The 18,225-nt window shown below is 32.6% G+C and overlaps 1 protein-coding gene across 3 annotated transcripts in view; it reads right to left on the reverse strand.

The window, feature by feature from the left end:
* Positions 1 to 1,622: 1,622 nt before the first annotated feature.
* PLCB1 (phospholipase C beta 1) overlaps positions 1,623 to 18,225 on the reverse strand; it is an 831,921-nt gene continuing 815,318 nt past the window's right edge. For 2 of the 3 annotated variants that reach the window (XM_031951118.1, XM_031951120.1), the window contains one exon: positions 1,623 to 4,019. In XM_031951118.1, the coding sequence (XP_031806978.1) occupies positions 3,789 to 4,019 (231 nt within the window). In that variant the 3' untranslated portion in view covers positions 1,623 to 3,788. The remainder of the gene's footprint in view (positions 4,020 to 18,225) is intronic. The other variant, XM_031951119.1, reaches the window with a different exon arrangement.

Here is an 18,225-nt window from a genome sequence, read left to right on the forward strand (position 1 = left end):
TGTTCAATAACTATTTGTATTTTTATATAAAAATTTTTATAGATGAAAAAGAACAGAGATTAGTAGCATTGATAATCTCTTGTTTCTTTAGGTTTAGATTCTACTAGATGTCTTAACAAGGTTTGTGACTGTCTCTATACCTTTGATATCTTTCTTTCCTTCATATATCTTTAGAATAAATTCTTCAATACCTTCATAATTGTGTTGCATGCATCCTGGATTTCCTTTATGTAGATTTGATAAAATTCACCTTTTCTTTTCTGTGTCCTCTTTATGGCTATTTTTTCCTTCTTTATAAATGAAAATATTATACTTCTATTTTTTCTTGAAGACAGAAATAAATTTACACAATTTTCCACCACATTTTTGTGGCTTTCAAGGAAAATATATCATTCTTGCTGCTGTAAGGGGAGCTAGTTGTGATTTCTGGAAGAACACTGACAAATAGCAATTATCTTGTGTTAAGAAATTTTTTTTTTTTATTTTTTCCTTTGGAACTGTTGATGAAAGCACATAAAATTACAAGTGGAAGAAACGTCATGCCACAAAATTGCATAGAATTATTACAAAAATGTGAATTATGCATTTTAAACAATTTGAGGTTGATAAACCAAAATATGTACATTTTAATAGCTCAAATAGTTTGTCCTATCTTTTTTCTTAAAAGGCAAAAATCACAAAGTCCAATCCATCACAGACAATATTAATATAATGTACAAGAGCAACATTAAAGTCAAAGAAACGCAAGCAACGTTCCTTTAAAAGTCATCCAATGATTGCTTAACTAATACACGTGTATTAATTAATATATGGCAATAATGAAACAGTTAAATTCCAAAATGTCTGGCATTTCATTAGAACTTTGAAAATTCTGTTCACGCTGCCAAAACCACACTATTTTCAGTAGTATAAAGATAGCTGAAGAGCACAATCTAGGTAAATGCAAGGCTATACTGTCTATTAGAGAAACATCCACAGTACAGAATTTCATACATTCAACACAGAACAAGGCAAATACATAAAGGCACAAGACCTCACATCATAAAGACCCCCACTTTTTTCATCTTAGTCTATTTCAAGTAATATTAATATTATTAAATGATATTTATATCACTGTTATAGTTTCAACAATGCAAGATATACAGTGTTACACACTACTCTACAACTGCAAAAAGTATCACTGTACAGATATAAAAAATGTGATTACAGTAAATGGTCAAATACAAACATATTGCAAAATAGCTACAGTGGTTAAGATATGGAAAATCAACTAACTGAATTGTTTTGTATAACTGAATTGTTTTTGTATAAATCAAAAATTACTCAGCCTTATTCTATTTCAAGACTAAAATTCAGCACTACCAATATATTCATTACAATTCAGTGGAGTTATGAATATCCTTATTAATTTATCCATTATTTAGGTAATCTGGAATTCTGTTATAAAATGGAGCATTCAATGGAGACCATTATAACTTCTTTATGATTACTGTCTTTATCTTCAAAGTGCCAAAGTAGAAAGATTTTTTAAAGGATTTCCCTTTTTCTAAGTGGAAGCTATATTCAGTGAATCAAAGTAGTTTAGTTCAAAATACAATCATCTTGAAAGATCAGGTGACTCCCCCATATCTTACTAAAGTTTTTTTTTTTTTTAAAAATTGATTTTTAAAGGTTTGAACCTAAGCTTGATCTTGATTGAAACAAAATTAACTTGTAGTTATTGCTTAAATGTAAATAATATAAGGTGCACAGAATATTAAACTCCTGAGGGAATACAAGTTAAGGAGCATAAAAGTTTTCTGGGTATTAGATTGCTTAGCTTTGCTCCTGTCAAAGATAATTATTTTAATTTCAATAAAACATAATGGGAACATCTCCTATAGATTAAAAGCTAAATATTATTTCTATGGAATGGCAGTGTATTATACTGACTAGAGCTTTGTTTGGCCTTAGAGGCAGAAAGACCTGAGGTTGAGTCCTGTCTCATATATAGTAGCTTTGTAATCCTGCACAAGTCACCTAGTCTCTCAGTGCCTAAAGTACTATATACATTACTGAAAATTTGCTGATCAGTGGAGGGAATTTTCCTACCAAGTGTCCCCTCATGCCAATGAAATCAGATCTGGAACAGCAACAATAAAAGCAGTTATGCTGATTTTAACTTGATCCAAACCTTCAAAGATAATAATCTGTTTGGTCTTTACCATGTGATTGATTTGCTTGACTGTCAGTTTTCAACTACATTAAAATGTGATTCAGTGGATTAAATGTATAGGGCTTCAGTTTCAAACCTTAATAAAACTGAATTTTAATTAGGGAAAAAGATAGTTGTGGAAAATAAAATATTTCCAATATTGTCAATCTCTTTTCTGTTAAGTTCTACGTTCTTTAAACATGCAGATAGACCCTTAAAAACTAATCCTTAAAACCAATTATTTAAAGCCTGCAAATTATATGTGTGTTTTGTGTTCTCACAAAACTTTGTTTTATAACTACCAGTGCCAAAAAAAAAAGATTTTCTTAATATTTTAATATAATTTAATATCTACATAATCTAGATATCAGAAACTTGCTTTCCTTACCCACTTAAATCTGAATTTCATTTAATTTATTATACATGAGTTTGGGTTCACTGCCAAATAACAAATATACCCACATATATATGACTGTGTATAGATACACACGTGTTGTTCTGTGTGCATATGTTTGTATGGATACAAGATATATTTATATATATATATATATATTTATATATGGGTCTGTGTGTATTCTCTAGATAAATATTCAATCTTTATTTCTATGCCCCCAAATAAAAGGACTATAGAATGTGAGAACTAGTCTATAGTCAATATGACTCACTACAGTCTGTTTGCTATGGCTGTGTCTACATATTCAAGGTGGCTTTACCCTTTTGATTCATAGGTCAATTATTTGCCAACTGTTTCAATACCTTTAGTCTTATAGCTAGTGAGTACATGACCTGTGAATCTAAATGGTCAGATCAAACTCAAAATCTCGGAAGATACGGCTGTCTTAGTTGATTCCTAAAATAGTCCCTAACAAACTATCCTGATATGTTTTTACTGTTTTAGGCCATTGGTCTGGCTGCATCTGGATGTAAGCAAGTTATGCTTTTTCAATTTAAAGAAAAAAAAAATTTTTTTTTAAAAATTCACCACCATTTCTGGTGGTGAAATTATCAGCAGCAAATACAATTTTACCTCTATGATAACATAATATCAAAACAGCAAGCCACCAGTGCTTGCGAAGCAAAGAAGATAAAACAACTTAAAGCAAATATTAAATTGACGATATGGCTATTGACAGGCAGTTAAAATGAAGACCTCAAATATGGCTGTTACAAGGCATTAAATAGCATTGCACATTTCTGTCACTTTCTACATTGGTTTAGAATACTTTGATTTCAAACAGAAACCAGCAAATGGCTTTCTTTGTTAAATGTTCCCAATGGTGCATGTGGGCCAATCTGACTTGGTTAAAAAGAAAGTAAATATCTATGCCTATATCTCTATGATATACACATTATCTTCCTCATAAGACTTGTACTATGTCTCAGCATGATTAACTGAAGAATGAGAATGAAGAACACTGCAAATCACTTTGCTAGATATATTCCTTCAAGAGATATGCATTGTATCTTCTGATACAATATGTAATATGCAAAGCCTCTTGATACCAGCTGCTGCTCCATGCTCACGATAAGAAAGAAGGGAAAAGACCAAGCTTTGGGAAGATGTGGCTCCTGCTTATGGATCATGGGGTCACAGTTAAAGGGATGTATCAAACACTTTTTCTGCATTGTCTTCTTCTAGTTCTTCCTCATTTGGGGGAGACTTGTGGTTCACTTTGCTGCTATCTGAGGTGAGGGAAGAAGAGGCTGAACTGTGATTGCCTTCTTCACTGATCTTTCCTTTCATGGCTTCCTGTACAAACTCCAGAATTTCCAGGGGGAGCCTTTTGAATTTGTCTTGATATTCCTGGTCAAGTTCCACCTGCATCTGGAAAACAAAAGAGAAAAGTCAATGCTAGGTTGTTCGGGTTTCTATAATCGTGAACACAGAAACCACAAACAAACAATAAGTGATGACGTGTTAACAAGGGAAGAAATAAGTTCTTTGAGGACCCACATGGATCCCAAAGCTAAAATGCTGGATAGGGTTGAAAACATTGAAAAGATTGTCAAAGATTTCAATTACATTTGTGCTCAAAGATAATACTATCAGTCTAATAGTTTAGAATATCAAAGATTGGTTATAGAATATGCACATACTTCTATACACGTGTATACATACTGTATATATACATACATACATACATGTGGGTGATACATGACCTATCTTAAACACATATGCTTTGAGGACCTCTGAAAAAAATAAATAAACAATAAAATGCCTAAACTGGTAAAAGTAACTTTCAGTGTCCATGTCTGCAAAAATAAATCCAATCAATTGTTTTGACTTTAAAATCTACTTTATTTCTTAGCATATATGTATATGTATCTTCTGAAAAATTGAATTTTATGTGTAATCAGGATAATTTAATTCATAGAGTCCTAAAGCAGTCAATAAGCATTAATTGTACAACTGTTATATGGTAAAGACTGTCTAATCACCAGGGATATAAAGAAAGACAAAAAGATTTCTTGTCCTTGGGGAATTTTAGATTTAGACATGTCGGAGACAGAGAGGTTATTTAATCCAAGCTGTGACCTTGTTTGGGAAATTTCTCTCTTATATTCATGATGGCTGGTCATAATTCTCTAATCAAACATTTCCAGTGATAAAGAACTCACTATTTCATGATGCACCCAGTCTTTTTATTGGAAAGCTTCACCTTTGTAAAACTTCCACTTGATAAAGTATGCTATATGAAACATACTCATCTGGAACCCAGCTCAGCTTCTGATTCTGTGGACTACTTTTTCACGCATTCCCAAAGAGCACCACTTCACCCCCTTTTTTGTCTTGTCCCAGTGGCGTGAACATAAATTCCTTGAAGGAAGGGGCTTTTAAAAAAATTTATATTTGTATTTTTAGCACTTATCAGTATAACAAGCACTCAAAAATGTTTTACTTAATCTAATCTAATAACCCAATATAATTTAATGTACTTTGCTACAACATTCTCACTCAATTGACCCTACTTGTAACTTGTATTCAGAAGGAAAAAAAGAATAGCCCTTTTCTACTTTGTACTGGTCAGATCATGTAGGGTGTCTTATATACAATATAGGATATTACATTTTAGGTGGGACATTGGAAAGCCAAAGATCTAAAAGATATGATAAGAATATTTAATGTTTGAAATTGTCCCTGAAGAGAATAAATTATCACAGAGTGGTAGTGAATTCCATATCACTGAAAATATTAAAGTGAGGATTATGTGACCAATTGTTAGAAATGTTGACCTAGACCTAGGTGGCATCTTCAGTCCCATTTACCTTCAGGATTCTACGAATCTATGCTTTGTTGAAAACTGATTAAAAGTTTTAAGGTATTGGAGTAAGAAGTAGAGAACTCATGATGAATGACTGATCTTTTTAATTAAAACAAAATTAAAATGAAAATGAAATTTGAAAGAACAATCTGAGAAGATCTATATAAATCATCAGAATGCAAAGAAATCTTTTAAATGATCCATTCTGAGTTGCTAATTTTAACTACAAAGAAGTGAAGGATTAGAATAAGCTGCCCAATAATATTCTATTACATAGAATAAGATCTGCCCAAGGTTTTGCAAATTGGGTCTTGAACCACATCTTCATATGTATGGAGAGATTTGGAAACCCTACCCTACAAACATTGACAAGGTCATATAGAGACATAATAGATATGAAAATGCTTTGGAGAATATTAGTAGCTACCAGTGAGATTAATTTTTGGATAGGAGGCTCACAATTCCTTGCCAGGTATAAATAACTACAAAGCCACTCTGCTGTTACAAACTTCAGCTCACAATTATCATCATGATACAGAGTAGGAGAAAACAATTTAATAGTGGAAAGATTGGTAAAATTATAATCATATAAAATGATGATATATAGCATTGAGAACCAGTTCAGGTTGTGAAAACTTTCTGCTAGACTCCTCCAGACTCTTACTAGAAAGATTCTAGGTTTTGGAGCTAGGATCTGTAGTGCTGGTCTTTGTCCTTTCCAGTTTAATAAATTCCGCTTGCTTTTACTCCCTCAAGAAAAAAGAAGCAAATATCAAGGTAGTTAATATCTCCAACACTGAAAAGATGAGATAGTTATAAATAGACTTTTACTAATTTTCATATTCTGCTGAAGAAAACAATTTTCATTGTGATGACTACAAGATAATGATGATGCAAAACTACAAAATCAAAACAAATTCATCTATAAAACTGGACAAATGGAAATCAATGGAGCAACAATAACAAAATAGTGAAATAGCCAATTTTTCTCTTGATTTTGTAATAATTTCATTTAAAGTGGAAGCTTGGCAATTTCACACCCTTGCTTGAGTAAAAATTCTCCCCATTGTTTGACAGGTTCTACTTTCTTTCATCATTACAGTGAACTGTTCTTCAATTTTAAATTATGTATCATAGGATTAAAGCTTCTCTGTGGAAGATAGAATGAGAGAAAAGCTAATTTCTCTCAGGAAAAATGAGTCAGTCAGTTGTATATAAGATACCTGAAAGTAAAATTTAAGCTAGAGAACAGCATGACAGAATTCTATTGTAGCTCACTGGGATGAATATTTCACTATAGTTATTGACTGTTTGGGATAGTTATTGACTGCTTGGGATTCCCATTCCTATGTTGTTGCTATATTATTGCAACAACTGGTTTAAGAGTAAAAAATGATTTACAAACATACATCCAGCAATTCTCTGAGATTAGAATGAAACTATCTTAAAAATACTTATCAATGACCCAAATTAAATTATAATTCTCGCAAATCTGTCCTGTTAGGTTTTTTTCAATTTTTTTCATCAAACAGTATATTTAAGTCCTTCTGTTTTGTTAACTTGCAAATATTTCACTTAAAATGATGCATAAAACATGGTTTTTATTTAGAGCTATCAGTGCTCAAGGAATAAAATGGTATCTCTGAAAATTAGTTCTTTCTTGATAAATAAAGGACATGGCAGGCATTTTATGGTGGTGTTGCATGACATATTAAGAGGTAAAGGCCAAACCTAATAGTCATACATTATTCATTCAACAAAATAAGTGCTTTGGGGATCTATTATTATGGTGTGCTTATTTGGAGCTATTATTGTAGTGTAATTCTTGTTTGGTTTAGTGATCATCAGGCTATATCTGATAAAATTTTAGTGGAGAATTTCTAGTAAGAAAATTCCAATGCCTTCTAGAGCAATATATTCCATTTTTTATAACAAATTATTAGAAACTGTTACTTACATCAAGCCTATTTTTGCTTTTTTACAACTTATATCTAATTCTTCCTAGTGGAGACAAAAGTTATTTTTCTTATTAATGATCTTCAAATATTGGAAGCTTTCTTTCCTCCACATTGAACACCCTAAAAACAAAGAAGATTCCTAATAATTGTGGAATAGAGAGATACATGATGTTACATGGACATAATGGAAAAGTTGAATATAAAGAATATAAAGAGGCAAAGAAATACTCATGTGAAATTGACTCAAAGTTAAGTGGAAAAACAGGAAAAGAATAGAAACAAATAGAAAGAAACAAAAGAAAGATGAAACTGAATACTGTCTAATTATTATTCAATCTTGATTCAAAAGAAGTGATGAAAGAATACTTTCTCCCCCCTTTACTGAAGAAATGGGAGACTTTTGAATACTTATCACACTCATTTGAAAAGTTGGTTAGTTATGCTAAACTGTTTTCTTTTTAATTTTTTCTCTTTTATTCTTTGTTTAAAGCTCACTCTCTGGATATCAGAAAAGGAGATATTTGTAGATTAATATTTATTATAAAACTAAAGTTAATCATAAAACAATTTTAAAATTCCTTGTTTACTCTAACATATTTAACATATATTGGTCTACCTGCCATCTGGGGGAGGAGGTCAGGGGAAAGACTGGAAAAATTGGAACAAAAGGTTTGCGAATGCTGAAAAATTACCCATGCATATATCATGTAAATAAAAAGCTATAATAAAAAAAAATTCCTGATTTCTCAGTCTTCAAATAGTACGAACTCCAGGCCTTTCATCATCTTGACCACTTTCTTATAGTCAATTTCCAATTTATCAATGTCCTCCCTAATAAATGACATTGAAAACTAAACACAATATTCAAGATGTAGTCTAAACAGGATAGAGTATAGCCAGATTATCATCTTCCTATCCCTTTTACTGTAGCCCAAGATTGCATTAGATTTCTTGATTTCCATATCACATGGATCATTCAACATATGATGCATCATTTTATAGTCATTTCATTCATAAAATTTCTCACCAATTTCTTTCTTCTGACTAGGTAGTTTGTAATCTATTATAATCACAGTATTACTTCTGTTTCTCCCTCCACTAAACTTCACAGAAATATTTTCCACTATGTTCCCCTATCTGGTTTCTGGATTTCTCATATTAGTATATCTTAATATATAATGTTACTTAGATCCATCCTTTCACCAAGCACTATTTTGCCATTTTGCTACTTTTGAACAATCTAGACCCTTTTCAAGCCATATTCCCATTGTGAGTCTTACCCTGCCAGATTTCATTAACTGAGGTTGAATTTGTCTTCTTGTGTTAGGGATTCCATTTTATTTCATTTCATTTGTAATATTTGCGCATAAATATCTGATATCACAGTTGTATTACTGACTTTTCCTAGATTTTGCCTCTTAAAAATTATTGGATGCTTCAGCTGATATTCTCTCTGCTACAGTTACTTTTCTCTACTATCTCCTTGGTACATATAAATAGCCAGCTTTCTTCATCTGATCTTCTTTTTCTGTTCAACAATTCACTTCCCAAATCTACTTTGATAAAAATACCACCTGATGGTCAACTTTTTGAAGCTCCCTAATGACAGCAAGGTGTAGTACAAAGGGAACTGGACTTGTTCTTGAACTTGATTTGAATTCTGGCTCTTCAGCTCAACACTTAAATGACCTTGGGCAAGTCACTTCTTCTTAAGTGCTACTTTCTTCATTACTAAATGAGTAAGACAAATTGACCTCCAAGATATCTTTCATATCTATATTGACTAATTTTACTTACCAATCAGTTATTTACCACATGATAAATCTATGAGACTTAAAAATGGACTAAAGGTCTTTTCTCCAATATTAGTTTAAAATGCCATTTTCATTCAGATTATGTATTATAGTTTTAAAATATTTAGATGTCAAACAATGAGGATCCAGGTAAATGTACTTTAAAAAAAATCATAGGATTACAAATTATTGAACTGTTCAGATTTTAAGAAATAACACCACAAGCTGAAAATTATATTTTTTTGGGGGGATAACCCTCTAGTTAGTGTTGCATGTGGAGGAAATTATTGGACTTGGTATCAGGAAGACATAAGAATGAATACCTTACTAGCTGGGCAATCTTAGGAAAATCACTTGACTATTCTCAACTTCAGTTTCCTCATCTGTAAAACAGGGATGAATAACAATAATAATCTATAGCACTTCATAAATTTTTTAATGAAGATCAAATAATAATAATAAGATAAAATTTATGTGAGACTTTGAGACTATTTCATTTCATCTTCACAATAACCATGGAAAAGGGGTGCTATTATTGTTTTCATTTTATAGATGAGGAAGTTGAGGCAGACAAGGGTAAAATGATTTGCTCAGGGTCACATACCTAGTAAATGTTTGAGGATAGATTTGAACTCATGTTTTTGGGGCTATCTTGTTAAACTTTGCAAAATGCTCTTCAAACATTAAATCACTAAATATCAATTGTCTACCACTAGTACAGTGCCTTCTGAACAGTGCTTAATAGTTCCTCTCTGATTCTAAATAATCAGGTTCAATTCATGAACTAATTTGTCATTCAGAAGATAGTTTCTGCGACTAAATCTTGATTATAATGAAAATGAAATGAGCATAACTTATGTTTAATCCTGAAAATTTTGAAGATCATCCATGGTTGCCACATGGAACACTTTTGTGATTGCCTTCTAGGTTCATAAAGCTAGATTTGGAAGTGACCTCTGAAGTTCACATATTTCACACACACACACACACACACACACACACACACACACACACACACACACTTTATTGATGAAGAAGTTGAGTCCTAAAGAGACTGAATTGAATTATCTAAGTCATAGCAGTGGTAGGTAAGAGTCAGAATTCTAATCTACTCAATTTGATTTTAAATACAGCCTCCTTCCTACTATTCCATGGTGTTTAATGACAGTAAACAATGTCCTTTAAATATACTGACTTTAATGATTATCAAAGAGAAAGCAAAGTCATTCATCTAGGATATAGCTAAAATGGAGAAAATAGGATTTTTCCATTTTATGAAGAAGGAGACCTCCAGAATTATATAAATGTGGCTGAAATCTGAAATAGGCCACAGTACATGTTAAAGAACAATGAGTTATGTACCAGATATAATCAAAACTAGTTTCCTAACAAAGCCAACTGAAACCAGGAAAAATACAAACCACAGTGATGCCATATAGAGAGAACTCAAAAACCACCATAGAATTCTTGGGAAAATAATAGGGGTGGAGAGGTGTACTTTTCTGCTAAGACAAACTATGTTTCCTTCAATACTAATGAGGAAAACAAAGGCAGATATTTGTCTAAGGCTTTTTGTTTTTTAAACACTGAAAACAGTGTGAAGAATTTGATTTTCCTGTACCGAAATTAAAGTTATAATTAACTTCCAAATAAATCCATGTAAGGGCAACTTTTGGTTCACTTAAGAATTTAACACTTGCAAATATTCACTTTTTCCATTACTAGCAATTAAACTAATACTTTTTGGTTAGGGAAAGATACAAGAAGGGGAATAAATACTGAAAGGGAAAAAATCAGTTACATTCAAATTCAATCTTTTTCTTCTTTTCTCTCAACAAGAAAACCATCAGAAAAATTTTACTTTCCTTGATGTTCCAAAAAATTCCCTAGGTCTCTAATTTTTTTTTTTTTTAAAGAATCGAGTTGGTGTTTCAATATAAGATTTCAAATTCAAAGGATCATAAGTGAGGTTTCCCTTGCCTCTCCCAAATGAAGCCCCTCTCTCCTCAGAATGGTGACCAAATACAGCTGACATGCAAGGGAAAGCTGGTAAAAAGAACCCCCAATGGTCCTATATATTTATACCCTAATGTCACTGTAAAAGCTAACATCTGTTAAGGGTATTAAAAATAGTGGCTAAAGCATTAAATAAACCCAGAAATAGAAATTATGGTTTCAAAGTTATCCTGAGCAACCCTGCAAGGCCTTGGAATATTTTTAGAATGATCTAATGAATTTTTACTTCTACAAAGAACAAAAATAACAGGATCATATGAAAACCACTGAATGCTGTCAGCAGGGCTACTGAGAGAATCCCAATCCATGCAGAGGACTGCTTGAAATCAGCAAGCAGAAGTCTGGGACCACCCCAAATATTTTGATTTTCTATTGCTCACATTTTTGATGAGGGCTACAAAGAAAGAACAGGAGTTCCTTGAGCATTATGTTGGTTCTTTGTAATGATTTTGTGATTATGCTGGATAATTGAAAACTTAAAAGAAATGAATAGAAATTGTGATTCATCTCTGTGGTTCTTTAAAATAGATAATTCTCACAAAAGTTCTCCAGACTAGTGCAATTGCCCCTTGTACCTCATTGTCTGGAGGAAAGAAGCAGTTGGGCTAATCCAAAATGAGGAAATAACATCCCCTTTTCCAGTCACTTCTTCATAGTATGGAATTTTTTTTTTTTTTGGTGGGGATGGTTTGAGGATATTTAGCCTACCCTCTAAATCAGATTACCTTTCAGATAATACTAAGCCCATAATTAGTGATGGTTGGAATAGGCAGCCTAGAACTGTGTTCCATAGCAGGAGGAAACATCATTTGGGGATGAGGGGAGTTGAATTTTTGCCACTGAGAAAACAACTCAATAAACCATCCATGGAAAACTGAGGGTTCACTATAATCAGAATCACAAGGCTTTCACATGGGAGGAATAAAAACATCTCAGCCACTGTTTAATAAACTATCTTTGTATCTTTTCTAGGGCAGCAAATATCCTCTGCTTCCATGGGAGTTATTTCATTTCCTGTGAAGGTGGACACTTTATTTGGGTCTAGAATAATTGCAGGACAAATTCAAAGAATATAACTAAAGAAACTTGTACACCTGAGCATATGATCCTGGGAGTATTAGCAACATCCCCCAGGATCAATAATAGAAATAGTTAAAATAGCAATAATGCATATTTGTATTGAGATTTAACAAGTTCTCCAATTCAATTTAATTCAATAAATATTCATAAATCAGCTATTCTGTGCCAGACACTATACAAAAACTAGGTATAGAAAGACAAAAATGAAACAATCCCTGCCCACAAAGAGTTTACATTCTATTGGGACAAAACAATGTGTACATATACAAATAATGAGTGTACATTTTATTGGGAGAAAATAATGTACATATACAAATAATATAAAATCTATGCAAAATAGATTCAAGGAGAAATAGATGTAGTATGTATTATTATCTTCATTTTACAGATGAGGAAACTGAGATTGAAAGGTCATAGCATTACAAGATCTAGAATTGCAGTGCATCTATCCCAAACCCTTTGTTTTATAGATAAAGAAACTTCTGCCAGAAAGGAGGAAGATCTTTACCCATGATTGTACAAAAAATGTTTCAGAATGGAGATTTCAGGTCAGGTTCCCGTACTTCAAATCAGACACTGTTTCTACTACGCCACATTGTTTCTCCACTACATTGAAATTACATTCTGAAGGTGATACAAATAGGTGGTAGAACAAGGATTCAAAGCTAGATCTTTTGATTTCTAGTACATTGTTCATTTTTCTACACCCACCCTTTCTACTGACATCCAAGTGTGGGTTAGCCCTCATTCTACACATGATAGTAAGGAAATCACATTCTTGAATGTTATATATTAGGTACTATGGGGCATATAAAGAAGTCTTAGGCTCAAGTCATGCTCCAAGTATCTTATAATCTAGTTGGAGAGAGAAAACATAAATATGAAGAAATAATTAATAATATAAAAGTATAAAATGTAAATATAAAAGGAGAGGAAAGTATCATGAAAGTTCTGGATTGGAACAGTTAAAAAATATCTTAGGAAAAGTAAGACTTCAGCTTAGTCTTGAAAGATGGCTACTATTAATGTGCTTAACTATCTTAGTAACTTAGAGAATAAAGGCAAGTTCACAGGCAAGTTATCACCCAGTATTTCCTATGCATTTCATGATATTGCTCATCTGGAAACATGATATAATCACATGATAAACATCTTCCAAAATTTTGGAGAGGTTATGTTCAGGCTCATTCATAATCAGAATGAGAATCATAGAATTTCATGGTTATAAGTAACCGTGCCTTCCTTCTAATACATACCTATAAAAAGAAGATTGGATACACAGCCTATGCCTGACGCTTTCTACCTCCTAAAATGCCTCATTCCACTTTTGAAAAATTCTAATTTTTAGGAAGTTTTTCCTTATCTCTTTACAACTGTCACTCCTTGCTCCTAGTTTAAGGAGAGCTAGGTGCACAGCACATAGAGCACTGGACCTGAAGTGAGGAAGATGAGTTCAAATTTGCTTTCAGATATTTACTAGTTGGGTGACCTTGACCAAGTTATCCTTTATTAGTCACAGTTTCCTAATCTAGAAAATAGAGTCAGTAATAGCACCTATCTCCTAGAGTTATTGTGAGAATAAAATGAGATCTTATTATTAAAGTGCTTTACAAACCATAAATACTACATAAATTGTATTTGTTATTATTATTAACTTATGAGACCAAATGAAGCAAATCTAATCCTTCTTCCACATGGAAGTTATTCAGGTATTTGAAGACAGTTTTCAAGGCCCCAAGAGTCTTCTCTTGAATAGGTTAAAGATTTCCATTTCCTGCACGTAACTTTTATGTGATGGAGATTTAAAGCACTCACCAACCTTTTGTGCCTTCACCCTACCCTCTGGAAAGTTCAAATAGTTCGTGATTGCCTAAAATATGAAAAACACTGAACATAAAAATTCTAGGTGTCATCACTTAAAAGTACTGCAGCAAGTCCTGTTTTTTTCTATTTGTCTTGTCCAGAACTGTAATATTCAGCTTAATGTATGATCAAACTCCTGCATTTTTTTCTTTACATGAATTGTTGCTAATCATGTTTCACTTATCTTGTATTTATGAAGTGGATTTTTTGAATCCTTAACTTTAACACAAAGTATGTTAGCAGTTTGGCATCACTTGAAAATTATATAAATATGCTATCTAAATCTTTAAATAAGGCATTGATAAAAATATAAAATAGCACAAGTAAAGCAGAGTTTTCTGGGCCACTCTAATGGAACTCTACTTCCGATATTCTATTATAGCATTAAGGATTATTCTTTGTTAGTTCCAAATTAATCCAATTTCATTGTCATCTAGCTCATAGCTCTCCTTTTTCTTTTTTTATATATAAGGACAGATTGAAAATGTCTTATCAAATTCTTCAGTAAATCTAGGCAAACTATATCATATTCTCATCATCTACCAGTTCAGTAATCCTGCTTTTAAAAAAAGAATTCAATTAATGTGATATAGCTTCTTCATGATAAAGTCATGTTGTCTCTTTGTGATCACTTTCATTTTCTAGATGTTCACTAACCATCTCATTAGTGATGTGCTCACATATAGAGGAACATGACAAAGTTCTCTAACAGCAGTATCAGGAATGCTAAAAATCAGAGTTGGATTGGCAAGGGAAGATAAAGACAATTTCTTTTTCTTTCTTTGTTTCTTTTTTTTCTTCCTTCCTTCCTTCCTTCCTTCCTTCCTTCCTTCCTTCCTTCCTTCCTTCCTTCCTTCCTCCCTCCCTCCCTCCCTCCCTCCCTCCCTCCCTATATTTGTAGGGGGGGGGGAAGGAGAATCAAAGAAGGGATAAGAATAAGCAATAGCATTATTTTATTGCTTGGAGCAGATGAGACAGCCCAGAGAAAAAAGAACAACTCAACTCTTATCTTAGGAGTGTTTTCTTTTCTGTCTGTCATCTGCTGCAAAACCATTCCTTTTCTTCATTATAATCCAAATAACAATGACACTATTGGGTATTTGAGTTAGTTCCCTCTCTCCTCCCACTCCGACTAGTTTAAGATTAATTTATTTAGGATTAGTGGTTCAAATTGGCCAAGGACAAATTCTTTTGTTTGTTTAACTATATCACCTTACTTACTTTATTATATCCCTATTGGTCAATTTTTGTTTTATTCTTTGTATCCCCCTTATGTAACCCAGAGGCCAACAATAAGAAAACACTTAACAAGTCCTTACTGATCAAACCATTTGAATGAATGATGTTCTATGCATAAGGGACACTTGTTTTGCATGCTACACCCATGGCATATCCAGCCCTTAAACCCTTTGGATGGACTAATCTGCATAGGAAAATGGCTTAAGGTACATGCATAGTCCTTAATCATGGAGGAACAGAATGAAAATAATAAGGTGCTGTTTTTTCAACTGATTGGCTAACTGCACCGGGGCCCCCATTTTGTTGATATGATAAATTTCACAAAAGTCAGTACAAAAGAGGTCAGTTTTTCAATGTCCTTTATAAATTCAAGTGCCCAGAAGTTAGACACAATGTTACAGATATGATATAAGCAGGACAGAGCATAGAGGGATTATAATCATTCTCATTCTTGATTTTATTTCATTTGATAGGAGAATCCTGAAAAAAATGTATTTTCTGATTTTTTTCTGATGAATGATGCAAATAGAATTTATATAAAGAAAAAAATTTTAAAAAGCTTTCTGCAAGCAACTGAAATTTTTTATCAATCTAGTCTAGAATATAGATGAATAATAAAAATATTTAGGGATGTAAAAATTAAAACTATTGCCAGTTTACAAAGTCTTTGACAGATGGGCTAGACTAATTTCAGTTATTATTGCGACATGTTATCTAGAAAAGAATCAATTATTTCATACAATTCTTATTACTCAACAAGGATATCCAAAGCTAATAGAGTATTTATCGTGACCTTCCAAATAAAGTTTCACAAAAGAATGTACAGTTTTCTAAAATAGCGCTTTAAAGGGGGACTAGGAAATTCATGCAGAGAAAACCATTCAGGAATTTGAGGACTATGTACTGAGTGATCCAGATAGCTAGATTGAATAGGAATTTAGTTGAGAACAATCTTAATTTATAAGGCCAAAGTCTAGGCTGCTTAGTTCTTTTGTAAGAGCTTGCATAATAAGATAGAGCGCCTTAGCAACCTGAAGCAGATTTAGGGAACTCATAGAAAGATAAGTGAAAGATTTTTTTTTTACACACAAGTACATTAATGTAAACATTTTCTTTGCTTAGAACTATATTATATTAAGAGGGATTATGCTTAAATGGGTCAGTTAACATTTGTCATTGTTTTCTGCTTAGGGATTCTTAGAAAATTTAAGACTTCTCTTTTAAAATTCTCAGGAATTTTTTTTAATTTTTAAAAATTATTTTCAATAACTAAGCACTTATTTTCTCTCCCTCTGTCATGCCAATTTTTAAAATGGGGGAAATTTTTCATAATAAATATGCATATTAATGTTTGTTTCATTCTGTGTTTTGTATCCTTTATATCAGCAGGTAGAGCATGGGTTATCATATGTATTTAGAACTATGATTACTCAGAATTTGAGAATATTTTCAACCTCACTCCCAGACTTTTATATCTTTACAACCACTCAAGTAAGCAGAAAATATATAAAAGAAAGGCTTTGGGCATTTTTAGGGACTCTTTACAAGTTAAATGTGAAGGAGAATCAACACCAAAAAGAAGCCATGAGAAGTTGAATGATTTCTCCTGTCTGTGCTTGTTACATCAGATGGACTTCATTGTCTTAACCACGGTACCCTAGAATATCATAATTTTAGGAAAAAAGGGAAATTGGTAATTATCTAGTACAAACTCCTGATTTTGTAGATGGGAAATTAATAACCAGAGATATTAAGTGATTTGTTCATGATCACATAGGTCAGTAGAAACAGAACTCAGGTTCAAATTCATGTCCTATTTCTTCAATCAAGCTCTCATATTGCAAACGGCTTTTGTGGTAAAAGATTTTAAAAGTGAAAAATAGAAGATACTCAATCTAGAAAGAACCCCAAGTCATTCCTATTTTACTCTCAACTCTAAATACATTAACAAACAGATGTGTGAAATAAAATAGTCATGCTATCCATGTGGGCTTAAAGTATTAATGGAAAGATCCTGAAAACAATGGCATTGGCCAAGTAAGGAATTGCAAGAAAATATTGGAAGAAAGAAATGGCATACTGCTGAGCAATTTTAATTATTAGTGATTGTATGGATTTTGGTCAAGATGATCAGAGGTGAAGCATTTTGAAAATGCCAGTGTCAAAACCCTTGAAGCTGAGCTGCATTTCAGTATTATAATGGGACAGTGAAGGTAGATTTAATAAGGAATAAGTGGGGATTCTCCTTTTAGATATTAGGATATGTATTATTCTGGAGCATTCTAGCCTTTGAGTCTCTAGTGTTTGGAAAGAAGGCATGTACAACTGGGTTTCCTGGAAGATGTTATTGAACACTGTGTGTCTCCTCTAACATGTTGAATCCTCAAGGGAGCTGTATATGTATATGTGCATTTCCTCTTTTTCTGTGAATATGTTTGTTATCTCATTGGATGAGAATAACTTTTCTACCAATAGCCAAATTTGAAATATTAAGAATGTCCTTGGATTGCCCACGATTGGCCCCTATGATAGATTATGCCCCAGTCTGAAACATTGTCCTATCTATATGAGAGGTGAGTGGATAGTCGTGGATATACCAATGGTCTGGTGGAATTTGTCCAATGTTGTGCTTTGTATGATATTTGTTTCATCAGAGATATGGTCTGAATCCTAGAAACTTCTCAGCAGTCTTGAGTCTTTTCTGAGTCAGCAGCACTGCAAAAGCAACACTAGGATTTTTGATCTTTCTCCATTTTACAGTCAATTTCTTACTAAGAAATATTTACTGGTAATGCAAAATAAATGTAGCTTTCCCTTCT

Source organism: Sarcophilus harrisii, chromosome 2 (genome assembly GCF_902635505.1).
Source record: "Sarcophilus harrisii chromosome 2, mSarHar1.11, whole genome shotgun sequence".
NCBI classification, from domain to species: domain Eukaryota; kingdom Metazoa; phylum Chordata; class Mammalia; order Dasyuromorphia; family Dasyuridae; genus Sarcophilus; species Sarcophilus harrisii.